This window comes from Accipiter gentilis, chromosome 29 (genome assembly GCF_929443795.1).
Source record: "Accipiter gentilis chromosome 29, bAccGen1.1, whole genome shotgun sequence".
Lineage (NCBI taxonomy): Eukaryota > Metazoa > Chordata > Aves > Accipitriformes > Accipitridae > Astur > Astur gentilis.
Genome location: NC_064908.1, coordinates 7,373,851 through 7,387,552, shown reverse-complemented (window position 1 = coordinate 7,387,552; position 13,702 = coordinate 7,373,851). Strand labels below are relative to the sequence as shown.

General features: G+C 64.4%; 1 protein-coding gene across 10 annotated transcripts in view; it reads left to right on the top strand.

Annotated features, from left to right (window-relative positions):
• NAV1 (neuron navigator 1) overlaps window positions 1-13,702 on the top strand; it is a 78,471-nt gene that overhangs the window by 52,079 nt on the left and 12,690 nt on the right. For 7 of the 10 annotated variants that reach the window (XM_049831804.1, XM_049831795.1, XM_049831798.1 and 4 more), the window contains 7 exons: window positions 9,753-9,891; window positions 10,104-10,401; window positions 10,838-11,531; window positions 11,646-12,107; window positions 12,312-12,353; window positions 12,539-12,690; window positions 13,361-13,531. In XM_049831804.1, the coding sequence (XP_049687761.1) occupies window positions 9,753-9,891; window positions 10,104-10,401; window positions 10,838-11,531; window positions 11,646-12,107; window positions 12,312-12,353; window positions 12,539-12,690; window positions 13,361-13,531 (1,958 nt within the window). The remainder of the gene's footprint in view (window positions 1-9,752; window positions 9,892-10,103; window positions 10,402-10,837; window positions 11,532-11,645; window positions 12,108-12,311; window positions 12,354-12,538; window positions 12,691-13,360; window positions 13,532-13,702) is intronic. The other 3 variants (XM_049831803.1, XM_049831802.1, XM_049831801.1) reach the window with 1 other exon arrangement.

The window sequence follows — 13,702 nt, the reverse complement described above, 5'->3', positions numbered from 1 at the left end:
TGCTGCAGATGGGGCCATCAGCCCCCGAGCCCAGGCCGCCGGGCCAGTGCCTCCCTGCACCGCGCCGGCGCACACCCAGGCTTGTAGGGCAGTAGGTCAGAGCTAGCTTAGAGGACGCGGTGGCATGTCCCCATCAGAGATGTGCAGGGCCGTCTGATGGGAGCTGGTATCCCCATGGGTCGCTGGGGAAGCAGCCTGGAAGGAGAGAGGATTGAGGTAGGTGAGGCACGGCCGGGGCATGGGGACTGTCCGTGGAGTATCGGGGTGAATTCAGCAGGGTTTGGGGATTTGGATTGGGGTGGGCCCAGCTGAGAAGGCAGTGGGGGTCCAAGGGCCCAGCTCAGAGAGGGTGGGATGATCAGGTCTGATGGTGAGAGCAGGGATTAGCTGGGGACACACCAGCCCCCAGAAGCGTTTCTGTATCAGCTGAATATGCTGGCATCCTAGTTCCTTGCCTGGTTGTGCCTGCCTGCCTGCGTCCATTGGGCTGGCACTTGTGGCTCCCCTCCACCAGCAACCTGCTGCTGGCTTTGGGGTGTGCAAAACTCTGGCTTTGCCCTCCCTCTTTGGCAGCAAGGCCCTTCTTTTGTTCCTGGTGTCGCTGTATCCTCCTTGTGCTCTGTAGCAGGGCAGCCCTTAGCTGGTGGGGACCCAGCACAGTCCGGGCTGGGAACAGCCCTGCTGGGATGCACCCACACTGCTGCCGGCACCATGGTATCTGAAGGGCCTGGCACAGGCAGTGAGCTCCGCTTAACATGGCAGCATCTGCTGGGATGGTGCTGCGGCTCTCCTGCCCTGTCCTGCCTATCCTTGGGGCCTGGGCAGGGCACAGGCAGGGACAGCACCAACCCCTGGGCTGTTTCTCTGGCACTGAAAAACCTTTGCTCTCTTCCTTGGCTGCTGTTGACTCAGGTTTCCACCCACCACTGCTCAGTGTGCCCCTTGCTGTTCCCTGCCCCTGATGCCAGTCCTTGGATGGGTGCGGTGCTGCCGGTAACGCTTTCCCACCCCAGCCAGCCTGGGGATGTTTCCTGGACCCTGGAGGTCACCCCACTGGGAGGTCCACCAACATGCGGCTACCCACTGCCAAGGGACCTCTGCGGCTGTACAGCCGCAGTGTGGCACTGGGGCTGCGATGCAGCAGTGTGGGCGCCTTCATGTGCAGACCTGCATGTGAATCAGGCAGCAGCAGAGGAGGTGGAGGACACCCGAGCGGCGATGTTCAAGCTGGGTTTTGCCTGGTTTCGTCTGGGCCACATCCTGCATGTCCAAGCGATACCACCTTCTCCACATGGAGCTGCCGTTCCCCCGGCATGTGGCTGCATGTTGGTGCATCTCCCCCCGTGCTGTGCGTGCTCAGGGACCTGATGCGAGCAGCTCTGGCGGGTCCTGGGTGCTGGCGCAGGAGCGGGTGAGCGTGCATCACCCCTGGGTGTTCCCTGGGGCCATCCGGGACACGGTGAGGAGCAAGCGGGGTGCTGCGGGGCTTTGCTGCAGTCGGGAGCTGGTGGGGTGTGCTGACTCCCAGCCCCCAGCCCTGCCTGCCTGGGGCCATGGGGCTTCCCTCCTCCCATGCAGGGTAGGATTCTGGGCTGAGGGTATGACAAGAGTGTTGGCTCGTCCCTGCTTTGCCCCGCTCCGCCACATCTCCTGGGCTTGGAGAGCAGTCTGCGTGATGTCGTCCTTTCCACCACCCTCCTTTTGTCAGACGCTTCATCAGTCAGCCTGTTCCCCAGCCTGTTCCCCACAAGTGGTGATGCTGCCGTGAGGGTGCTGGGGTGCTCTGGATGTCCCTGGAGGGGTCCATCAGGCCACCACGCCCAGTGCCAAGGGCTCAGCAGGGCCTGAGCACTTCCCTGTGGTGCGCCTCATGCTGCAGGACAGCACTGGGCACCAGCTGGGGGTTGAAGGGACCTCCTGTGTGGCCTTGGCTGTACCTCAGTTTCCCTTGGTCCACCCTGCTGGCTGCAAGCGGGTCAGGGCAGGGCATGCCCGCGTTGTGGCAGGGCAGAGCCGCTCTCGGTGGGGTTTGCGGGGTACAGAGGAGGAGGAGGCTGGCTGGCTCTGGTACACAAGGTGACCTATGGGGACACGAAGCCTCAGCTCAGCTGTGCGCCCAGAGATGGTGCTTGTGGGATGGACAGCTTCCCAGGTGAGGCCCCCAGGGAAAAATTGGGAAAAGCTGGCTCCATCCTTGGAGCTGCTCAAATACTCAGCAGTAGCAGAATCCCATGGGGACGCCCAGGCTGGACCCATCCTTCCTTCTGGCAGAGCATGGGTGCTGCTGGGCCCGATCCTGCCATTTTCATGCACAGGGCCAGGAGAGCGGAGAGGGAGCGAGCAGGGCTGGCTGCTGAGTCAGCACCTCGCTGTGGTGGCTGTGGGAGCGCTGATGGTTTGTGTGTGCTGCAGGTCCTTGGGCGTGCAGGCATCACTCTGGAGCCAATCCCCAAGGCTGTGCACATCCCCTGGGGCTTTCAGAACCCTGGGGAAGTCCTTGTGTGACCCCGGGACTGCTGTGATTTGGGGGTGTCCTTTTGGGCCTCATTTTTTCTTGGGGGTGGAAAGGGAGGTAGCATTGCATCCCACCACAGTGGTAGCAGCATCTGCACCCCTGTGATCCGGGTTACCGCCCTGACTGTTCATGAGCATGAAATGGAGCCATGGCAGCAGCCTTTGTGGGGCACTGCACAACACAGCTCAGGCATCGGCATGTGTGTCCAGCTCACAGTACACCCTGGGCACCGTCCCATGCCACCGTGAGGGTGCTGCTGGCAGCCAGGTGCTACAGAGCCCATGGCCCCCTCCAGCGGGATTGGGGGCTGCCAGCAGCACCGCCTGGGGAGGGATGCTCTAGAGCTGGCACCCGCTGCGCTCCGGCTGGCCTGGCTCTGGCTTCCTCACAGCTACTTGAGCTCAGCACAGCCCGGAGGCGGGAGCAGATGTTTGGCTCAGCTCCCCAAGAGCGGCAGGGGAGCGGCCGCCCTCCTCTCCTGCTCCGAGCACGATTGGCGCTGGCACTCTGCTCCCTTCCCTCGAACACCCCTCACTCAGCTTTGGCCGGTCTGGCCTGACCCCTCACCACCATCCCGGCAAACCCGTGAAGTCATTTCTCGGTGGGGACATCCCGTGGGGCATGGCCGTGGCCCTGCACGTGGCCCGGCGTGTGTGCGGGGCCCCAGCCCGGCCGGCCAGGGGGGAGGGGGGGGGAGCGGCCGGGGAAGTGGTGTTGGATAAATATTTGCTGCACTGTGCTGTGTGCCGGGGCTCGGCGGGGTTCCTCCCTCCAGCTGGGGATGGGGGATGGTCCCAGAAAGGGGCCCTGAAACCCCGCTGGGCACCACCACCATTGAAGCGCCCTTCCTCTGTGCTGCCTTCCAGCCAGCTCTTTATTTTGGGGTTTGGCTTGAGGTGCCCAGCCCTGACCCTCGGCCTCTGGGGCTGCCCAGGCCGGGCTGCTGTGGCTGTGGCCACACGGGGTGTTTTGGGAAGGGGATCCCTGGGGTTGCAGGGCTCGAGGGATGCAGAGCACCCAGGGGTCAGTGCACACCCAGGATTTGGGAAGCTGCTGGCCTCCGCCGCTCATTGGTGGGGCTGGGCGTGGACACGGAGCAGAGCCGAGCCCAGGGCTGGACCCCACGTACCCTGGGGAGAGCTGCTCGGGGGGATCTGCCCCCCAAACCTGACTGCCCGCCTGCTTGCCACACAGGGAGCTCAAGACCTGGCTTTGCTGCTTGCCATGTGCCACCCTGCTGCCTGCGAAGGGACCGGGCCGTGGCGGGTGGAGGTGTCCGAGGCCACCAGCTTGTCCAGACAACTGGAAAAATAGGAATTTCGCAAGCGGGCTGAGTCACACCGCTCCCCCACCCCGGCCCTGCCCTGGGACTCTCCTACTGCCTCATGTGGCCGGTGCAGCCCGCTGTGCTGCCGCGGCGGCCCCGAGTGAGGCGTCGTGTGTCACCCTTCCCAAAACAGCCGGAGATCCCCGCATGGGGACACTTCCTCTGGGGTTTCCATCGCTCGGGGGGGGGGTCAGAGGGGTGACCTTGCATTGTGCCCCCCCTGCAGCGGGGCCAGCTGAGTTCAGCAGCCCTGCTGGCTTGGCGGCCAGGCGTGTGGTTGGGGTCCGTGGCTGATCTCATTGCTGCGGGCAGGCGAGCGCTGGCTGACACCCCCTCGGCATCGGCCTCGCTGCCTTGGGGAAATTGGACCCCGTTATTACTGCAGTTGGCGATGCAGAGCTGGAGCAGAGGTGCAGCCTGGCCACGGGTCCCCCCTCACAGGGGCCATGCATGTCCCAGGGACCCATGAGTGGGGGTCCCCTGCACCCCTCAGGGACCTGGGGAGCTGGCGACCAGAGGCAGTGCTGCCTGGAGGATAGGGGACAAGACCAACTGCTGGGATGTGGTGCTGATCCTCTTCTGCTGGGTGAGCTTGGGCAAGTCAGACCCCCTTCCCTGCCTCTGTTTCCCCATCTGCAAGGTCTCTGCAGACCCCTGTTCCTCTGAGCGTGTCTTCAGAGTAGGGTGCCAGATCCCAGTACCCAAAATGCAAGTGGGAGGCACCTGGGGTCAGGGTAGCCTGGCCTGTGGCAGGAGCTGGTGCTATCTAGGGGTGTACCTGGGGGTTTGGAGGGAGTCCTGGAGGGTACACAGGCATTTAGGGGTGTTGGGGAGAACTTAGAGGAATCTGGAGGTCCTAAGTGAGTCTGTAAGGTTCTTGAGGAGTACGGGAGGGGACTTGGGGCAGTTAAAGGGGCATGGGGGATGTGCAGGGGGCTGTGGGGATCCTAAGGGAGTCTAGGAGGGGGTCATGGGTGTTGTGGTGCCATGAGGTGGTTCCTGAGGCAAATGTGAGGGGAAGCAGAGCCACCCCTGCCTGCTCCCATGCCTGCAGGGGGTCCCACATGATTTATGAAGTTAATTGGGTTTTCTGCCCCATTAAGTGGTGGAGAAGGGGAGGGAGGGAAGAGCCCTGGCTGTGCACACACTTTCCCCACCGGTCCTGCCAGAGCAGCATGAGGCTGTGATGGGGGATGCTGGTGGCATGTCCACAGAGCCCCCTCAGTGCCAGTGACCCACTGATGTGGGGTGTGGGGACGCCCCAGCACAAGCCCCATATTTCCTTCCCTGCAGCAACTATGACAGAGCAGGAGGAAGGGGTCAGGGCAGACCAAGAGGGGCTCATTTCAGTCCAGGATTGACTTAAGACAGGCGGTGGGGATTCCACAGCACCAGCCTGGCAGGGACACAAGTGCTGGGAGCCCTGGCTGGTGCCAGCGGGTCCATCTGGCATGCAGGTGGGTGTCTGTGCTGGTGTGAGACAGGTGAAGCAGGGAGACTTCGAACCCTCCAGCTCCAACAGCAATGGGCTGGGGGTGCTCCTCTGCGAAGGCGTCTGTGCCAGTGCTGGTGCCAGCACCAGTGGGGCTGCTGTGGCTGACAGTGATTCTCTGCCATCATCTCGCATCATAGTCCTGGCTCTGGCAGGGTCAAAGCTGCCTTTCCTGGGGGCCGCTGTGCCAGGCTCACTCCCCCCACCACCCTGGATGCCTTGAATCCAGATTTGGGCCCAGTGAAAGCCAGAGCTGCTCCTCCGAGCGCTGCCCGACCTGGCCATAGTGGGGCCAAGGCAGCTGGCCAGGAGAAGGGGAGGGAGGGGACTGTGTCCGGCATCATGCCACGCCGGAGGGACCACGGGAATGCGATGCTGGACAGGCTGTGCCGCCGCACCCATTGGCGCACACCGACATTGAGGCCATCACCCCACAGCGGGGCTGGCTGCCTGCGGGAGGTACCGCACCACTCCGAGGCGGTGTCACCGCTGGCCTCCCAGCCGTGAGCTCCAGCCAAGGGCCGAGAGCCGCTATGGGGATGGTGGGCGCAGGCAGGGTCAGATCGGCGGGGGACGGGGATGGTCGGGCACCGAAGTCTTGCATCCCTGGCCCTCCCTGCCGCACCGTGCCACAGCACCTCGCCTTGCCGGGGCAAGCACCGTGTAGCTGAGCAATGGGGCTGTGCGGCAAGGAGGGAGCCAAGAGGCGTTGCCGTTGCTTTGCCGAGGAAGGCGTGAGGAAGGAATTACTTATTTCCCAGTCCGCAGGGACTGGGTCCCTTTTGCCAAGGCTGCAGTTAACCCTCTCTGCCCGGCGCTGCCGGGCTGGCAAAGGTGTCCTTGGTGTCGCCGCTCTGATGCGAGAGAGAGAGAGAGAGGAAAAAAGGACAAAAACAGGCTTTTTGGCCGATGAAGCGCAGAGCAGTGCAGGCGTGGGTGCCCTCGCAGGAGCTGAGCCTGCTGGGTGCAGCTGCCTGGCCCCCGAGGGACCCTCGGGGAAGGGGACTGGGGGGGGCTGGACTGGGTGCTGGGGCCAGGCTGAGGGATGGCCTGTGGGGCACTGGTGCCACGTCGTGGGCTGGACTGGGCGGCACTGGTGTTGCCTGCGGGGACATGAGGGAGGGCTTGGGGGCGGCTGGGGGGCGCCGGGCTGAGACTGGGGGGATGCTGGGCTGAGGCTCGGGAGCAGCAGCGACAGGGGTGGGCGGTCATGGGCTGGACTGGGGGGCGCTGGAGCTGGCTGTGGGGACGTGGCCGCGGGGCTGTGGGCTGTGGGGCGCACCGGGACCGGCGCGGCTGGGAGCCGGGACCCCGGGCCCATCCCGGCGGGTGAAGGGGTGGGGTAGGGGGGCGGTCGGGGCGGGGCTCATGGGCAGCGGCGGGGGGAAGCCGGGCCGGGGCCGCTGCCGCTTTAAGGCGCGGGCAGCGCGGGGCGGTCCCGCCGCCGCCCCTCCCGCCCGCCCCCGGCGCGGCCGCTCTGCCGCGGGCAGCACCATGCTGCGGGCAGGGAGGCCGCGCCGCGCCCCGCGCCTGGCCAGCAGGTACCGTGCGGGCACGGGCACCGCACCGGCACCGCTACCGGCGCCGGGCGCGGGGCGGGGCGGGACGCGCGCGCTGCGGGCGAGCGGCCGGAGCCCGGCCCCGGCAGACAAAGCCCCGCGCCCCGGGGCCGCACCGCGGGCGGTGCTTTGTCTCGGCCGCGCCGCGGGGGGGAAGGGGGGACCCGGGCAGCGCGGCCGCGCCTGCCACCGCAGCATCGGGGCGGCTCCCCCGAGCCGGGGAGCGGGACGAGCCACCCCTCCCCGCTCCGCACCTGCAGCGCGGCCGGGCCGAGCCCCCGCGGGGTTCCAGGGGCTCCGGTACCCCCGGCCGGCGGAGCTGACCCCGCCGGGGCGGGACGGGCTCCGGGGCTGCCGGGCTCTATGTCTGACCGGGGAGGGGGCTCCGAAGCGGGGTGGGGCTGGGCCGGGAGGGGAGCGGAGTATCTCCACGCGGCCCCCTCGCACCGCGGCCGCGGGTCAGGTCCATGCCCTGCTCCCTCCGAGGCGCAGCCACCTCCTCGGGTCGGGGTCGGGGTGTGCATCACCGGGGCCGTGTCGGGACCTTTCTGGCCGGTGGTGGGTTCCCGCACGCCCGGCCGGTGCCGGCGAGCGCGGCAGGACGGTCACGCTTCCGCAGCCCCCGCCTCGCTGCCGCCGCTGTCCTTGAGCATCCCTTCCCTGGGAGCTGTCGTGGGCAGAGGGCTGCAGGGCTTGCGGGCGTCCCGGTGCATCGCTGCCTTCAGGGTGGGTTTGGTGCGGTGCCGGCTGAAGGGAGGTGGGGAGTTGCTCTGCGTAAGATGGAGGGGCTGGAGCACAAAGCAGGAATTGAGTTTTGCCCCCAGCGTGACGCTGCGGCATGGTTGCCCCCCCCCCCCCCCATTTGGGGTCTGCGGGGGGCAGTCGTGTGGCCTCGGCTGGCATGGACCGAGGTGCCAGGACTTGGCCGTGCCCCGAGAGTTTGTGTTTGCTGAGGGGCAGTTGGTGCTGCAGTGCAGCCTGAGCTGAGGCTTTCCTTGCTGTGCCAGCTACAGCGTATGCATGTCAGTTTTGGGGACCCCTCAGTGTGCCAGCCATGTGCCCTATAAGAGAGCCAGAGATACCCCACAGTAGGCAGATGGCTCCCAGGCCTCACCCCATGTCTTGAGTGCTTTTGGGATATCACCTGTGACCTTCTGTGTTGCCCTTCTTTGGCATGGGTTTGCTAAGGAGGATCTGGTGTCACTTCATGCCCCAGTTCAGCCCCTGACCCTGTGCCTGTTTCACCAGGGCTTCTGAGATGCCTGGGGACAGGTCAGCAGGAGCTTCCCATGCAAGGCTGAGAGAGCATTTGGGGTTTGCCCTGCCAGGCCATGAAAGCCAAGCTGAAGAGACCCAGTACCGCATTTGGTCACAGCGATGTGCTCACAGGACATAGCTCACCAAAGCCCTGCCTCGCTCCCAGCACTGCCTGCTGTGAGGGTGATGCCAGCCTGGGCGAGGAGCTTTGCTTCGTGCTTTGGGTTGGGGATTTCTGTCCCCATGAGAAGTCACCCCCAGCACAGAGGCTGGTTGTGGGAGTTGCTTGGGGCTGGGCAGCCCAGCAGTACATCCCAGGCACATGGTCATAATTAAATCCCTTCCTGGGCAGCAGTGCCTGTGGGACTCTGTCCCAAAAGCTACCATGGGGATGAAGGGGACTGTGTCCGTACTGGCTCTGGGCAATTCCCGATGTCTAGGAAGAGAAGGGTACTCAGGGCCAGTTGGAGGGGAGCTGCCTGTGTTGCTCTGTCCTGGGGTGTGGGCTTTGTGGAGGGGATGGTGGTGGCTGTTGCTTATGCCCTGGCACCCCAGTTCGTGGAGGCACCCAGCAGGCATCCTCTCCTCTGCCAGGCCATGCTGTCTTGTTCCCAGCTCAGCCAGGGTCACGGTGTCACTGGTGTGATGCTAAGTGGCTTCACCAGTTGTTGGGCTCCTCCTGCGCCTCTGTGGCCCCGGTGTTGGGAAATGGGCATCTCTAGCAGGGACCGGGGCTGGCCTCAGCCCCGAGCTCTGCTCCCCTCTGCTATGCCACTGCTTGTCACCCCCAGCCTCCCGCAGCCCTCTCAGAGCCTGCGGGGCCTTGCTGACCTACTCACCTGCTGACCTGAAAGGGGCCATGCTCATCCTGCTGGAAAATGCTCTGTGCCCATCTGTGCGGGATCGCCATGGGCACAGACCTGTGCTGCAGAGCCAGCGAAGACCATGGGGTGTGCAGGCAGCTGCTGCCCCGGCATGGCACTGACTGACAGCCCTGCAGATGGGCTTGTGCATGGTCCGCTGAGCCCCCGGCACGGAGCAGCCGCCCTGGCATAGCAGCGGTGCCCATAGCTGCTGCCTGTGCCTGCTGTGGATGCAGCGTGCTGGAGAGGGGGGAGCAGGGTGCAGCGAGGTGGTGGGTGGGAGCCACCCAAGGAAGGATGGATGCTGTGGGGCGGCTAGTTTGTTTACTCCAGCCGATCCCTGCCCTTTCCAGCAATCCTCCTGACCCTCTTGGTGGGGCAGATCACAGGGGTCTTGGTGCTGACTGCGGTGCTGCCAGCTCTGCCTGCATGGGTGCTGGCCTTCCTGTGCTGTGCAAGTACCCTCCCTCCCCCCAAAAACCCCATGGGGACCTTAACAGGGACACACAGGGTCACTGGGGCTTGTGTGCTGGCGGGGCACCAAGCCTGTGCCAGGCTGGGCTGGAGCCAGCCGTGGCCACTGAGTGCCAGCTCCCTGCTGTGACCCTGCAGCAGGTGCTACCGGGAACTGAGGTTTGTGCCCTGGCAGCCTGGAGCAGGGAAATCCCACAGGCGGCAGGATCTGCCGGGCAGAGCTGGGGCTGGGCAGTGGGGTCTGACTCTGTCTCTGCCCTTCCAGCTGGGATGAGAGCAGCTCCATCAGCAGCGGCCTCAGCGATGCCTCTGACAACCTCAGCTCGGAGGAGTTCAACGCCAGCTCCTCGCTCAACTCCTTGCCCTCCACCCCCACTGCCTCACGCAGGAACTCGACCATAGCGGTAGGTGCCTGTGGCACCCAAACCCTTCTTGGCACTGGTCCCAGCTTGGTGCCACTGCCTGTATGGGAAGGAAGGGATGGAGGGTGCTGGCATGGGGAAACTGAGGCATGGCACAGGGTGTCTGCTTCATCTCTCTCCCAGCTGGCTTGTGCTCCTTAGGGCTGGGTTTGAAGTGGGTGCCAGGAGCACCCCTGACTCCTTTCTGCCCACAGCTGCGCACGGACTCCGAGAAGCGCTCGCTGGCAGAGAGTGGGCTGAGCTGGTACTGTGACGGTGAGGACAAGGCACCCAAGAAGCTGGACTACGACAGCAGCAGCCTCAAGATGGAGCATGGTTCCTCCAAGTGGCGGCGGGAGCCCTCAGAGGGTGGCGAGGAGGGGCCCAAGGGTGGTGAGCTGAAGAAGCCTGTCAGCCTGGGTACCCCAGGCTCCCTCAAGAAGGGCAAGACTCCTCCAGTGGCTGTGACCTCCCCCATTACCCACACGGCTCAGAGCACCCTCAAAGTGGCAGGTGAGACCCAATTCAGGCAGGGTTCAGCTCCTCTGATGGGGAGAGGATTGGGTGGCACCTTCATGGGCCTCCCCTGAGCATGTGGGCCACAGGATGCACTGTGGCTGCACTCGGACCTGGCAGCTGGACGTGGGCTGGAAGGGGTGGCAGGGCTCTGCATCCCTGCAGGCAGGTTGTGGGTCTGGCCCCATGCTAGGCCCTGCTTGCCTAGGGCTGTGCCTGCCCCATGGTCTCGTGGCCACGCACCAGGCTGGAAGCTAGCTGGGTGCAGCAGGGGCCTGGCTGTGGCTCTGCCCCAACTGCTGAGATGGTGGCATGTCCCTTCTTCTCCATCGCATCCCTGCTTCTGTGATGCCACTGTCCTGTCTGGGCTAGTTCACACCCAAATGTCCCCAAAGCCTCCTGGGACACTAACCCATCCTTCCCTGCCTACCAGGCAAGCCTGAGACCAAAGCCACCGACAAGAGCAAGCTATCTGTGAAGAGCACAGGCCTGCAGCGCTCCTCCTCCGATGCTGGCCGTGACCGTGTTGCTGATGCCAAGAAGCCACCATCAGGTCTCACGCGACCCTCGGCCTCCAGCTCCTTCGGCTATAAGAAACCAGCTCCTGCCACTGGCACAGCCACTGTCATGCAGGCTGGGGGCTCGGCCACGCTCGGCAAGATCCAGAAGAGCTCTGGCATCCCTGTCAAGCCGGTCAGCGGGAGGAAAACAAGCTTGGATGTCTCCAATGCAGCTGAGCCTGGCTTCCTGGCCCCAGGGGCTCGTTCCAATATCCAATACCGCAGCCTGCCCCGGCCGGCCAAGTCCAGCTCCATGAGTGTGACTGGTGGCCGCGGCGCGAACCGGCCAGTCAGCAGCAGCATTGATCCCAGTCTGCTGAGCACCAAGCAGGCCAGCATCTCGGTGTCGCGGCTCAAAGAGCCATCCAAGATCAGCGCTGGCCGCGGCACGCCGGCCCCTGTGAACCAGACGGACCGTGAGAAGGAGAAGGCCAAAGCTAAGGCAGTGGCGCTTGACTCTGAGTGTGGCACGCTGAAGAGCGTTAGCTCACCTGAGAGCACCCCGAAAGCCCAGGCCAATCTCCCACCAGCAGCCAAGGTGGCCGAGCTGCCCCCCACGCCTCTCAGGTATGATCCTTCCACCTCCGAGGGCAGCAGGTGCCTGGCAAGGCTGTGCTCAGTGCCCGGCTATGCCAAGTACCCAAGTCTCACCTGCTTCCTTACCTGTTTTCCCCTCTCCAGAGCGGCTGCCAAGACCTATGTGAAGCCTCCCTCGCTGGCAAACTTGGACAAGGTCAACTCTAACAGCCTGGACTTGCCCTCCTCCAGTGAGCTCCATCCCCCACACACTGCCAAGCTCCAGGACTTACACCCAGCCGGTGGGCACCTTGCGCCCTGCTTCAGTCCCAGTCCTGCCCCCATCCTCAACATCAACTCAGCCAGCTTCTCCCAGGGCCTGGAGCTCATGGGTGGCTTCAGTGTCCCCAAGGAGGGCAGGATGTACCCCAAGCTCTCAGGCCTGCACCGCAGCATGGAATCCCTGCAGATGCCCATGAGCCTGCCCAGTGCCTTTTCAGGGGGCAGCACCACCACCCCCACCCCTGCTGCTGCACCCCCCGCCAGCACGGAGGAGGAGGAGGAGGAGGACGAAGAGGCAGGGGATCTGGGCTGGAGTGGGAGCCCTCGGCTCGCACATCTAGACAGGTATGGCTGGAGAGAGGGCATGGGGCTGCTGGGGCACCTCTGTGGGCTCAGATCCATCCCTGCCATTCTGCCATGACCTTTGCCTGCTTCAGAGGCTCTTCCTGCTACATTTCTGCGGAAAAGCTCCCTGTTCCCACAGCTCAACCCCCATGGCACCTTCCCTCATCTGTGCAGGAATGTCACTGATCTTTCCTTCCCTTCCAGTGCCAACCGTGACAGGAACACGCTGCCCAAGAAAGGGTTGAGGTAAAAGAGCCCAAATGACTTTTGGATGGCACTGGGGGGGGAGGGTGGGCAGATGGGAATGTGAAGCTTTCCATGGGGGGCTGGTGGTGCCCTCCGTGCCAGGGAGGCTGGGCTGCAGTGCAGCAAGCGGGAGCCAGGATAGTGCTGGTCCACCTCACCATGCCTGTCTCTGCTCTGCTCCCCAGGTACCAGCTCCACTCCCAGGAGGAGGCCAAGGAGCGGCGCCATTCGCATGCCATCAGCAGTGGGCTCCCCGAGTCGGATGACCAACAGGACCTGCCCTCACCCCCTGCAATCCCCATGGCACTGGTCGGGAAGGGACCGCTTACCAGCATTGGTCAGTGTCCTCCACTGCCAGCCCCTTCTGCTTGCAGCAAGCCCTGTCCTTCCTGCTCCCCGTATTACTTGCTGATGCTGTCCTGGGTGGTGCTTTTCTCCTCGACAGCCCCAGCAGCCCTAATGCCCAGCACGTGGTGCTTTTGGCCTACCAAGGTGCTGGGTTGTGCTCAGGGGCCAGGGGTGTCCATCACCTCCGCTTCAGGCCATCTCATCCACCCTTGGGACTCTGCCTGCAGGTTCCTGCTCCTCTGGGGGTACCTGGCAGGGCAAGGGGTGATCCCTGCCCTGCTCTTGCCAGGACCTACATGTTCCTGGAGGGTTTGGGGGGTCCAGGCAGACAGGTTGGGGCTGCCAGTGGAGGGCAGCAGGTGATGAGGTGTTCCCCTCCTGCATCCGCAGGTGGCGGGCTCTGGCACGGTGGTCCCCAATTTGCCCGAGGGTGGTGGATTTGTCTCAGCCCTGTGGTTACCTTAGTGCTGGTGTCCTGGTCTTCCCAGTGTAAATCTGCGTTTTAGCTTTCCCCTGCCCCTCCCTGCTTTGGGACCACAAGCCATGCTTTCTCTCTGCATCCCAGCTCTTGTGAATCGCTCCCAGCCCTGCTTCCCCATCCCAATCCTAGGTCCCAGGTGTGACTCTGACCCTGCCTCTTCCCTGCTTTCTCCTTGCAGTGAGCCCCACTGCCACTGCAACTCCACGGATCACCCGCTCCAACAGCATCCCCACCCACGACTCCACCTTCGAGCTGTACAGCACATCCCAGATGGGCAGCACCCTCTCCCTGGCCGACAAGCCCAAGGGCATGATCCGCTCGGGCTCCTTCCGGGACCCTGTGGATGATGGTGAGAGTGTGCTGTGCTCCTGCCCAGGTGGAGGAGGCTCCCAGTGGGGGGGGCGGCGGGGCTCTCTGCACACTTGTCCCTTCCTCCTGGCACTGCTGCAGCGCTGTCAGATGGGTTGGTGTATCCCGTCCTCAGCATCACAGCAGCATACAGCAGCCCTGATGGGCATGG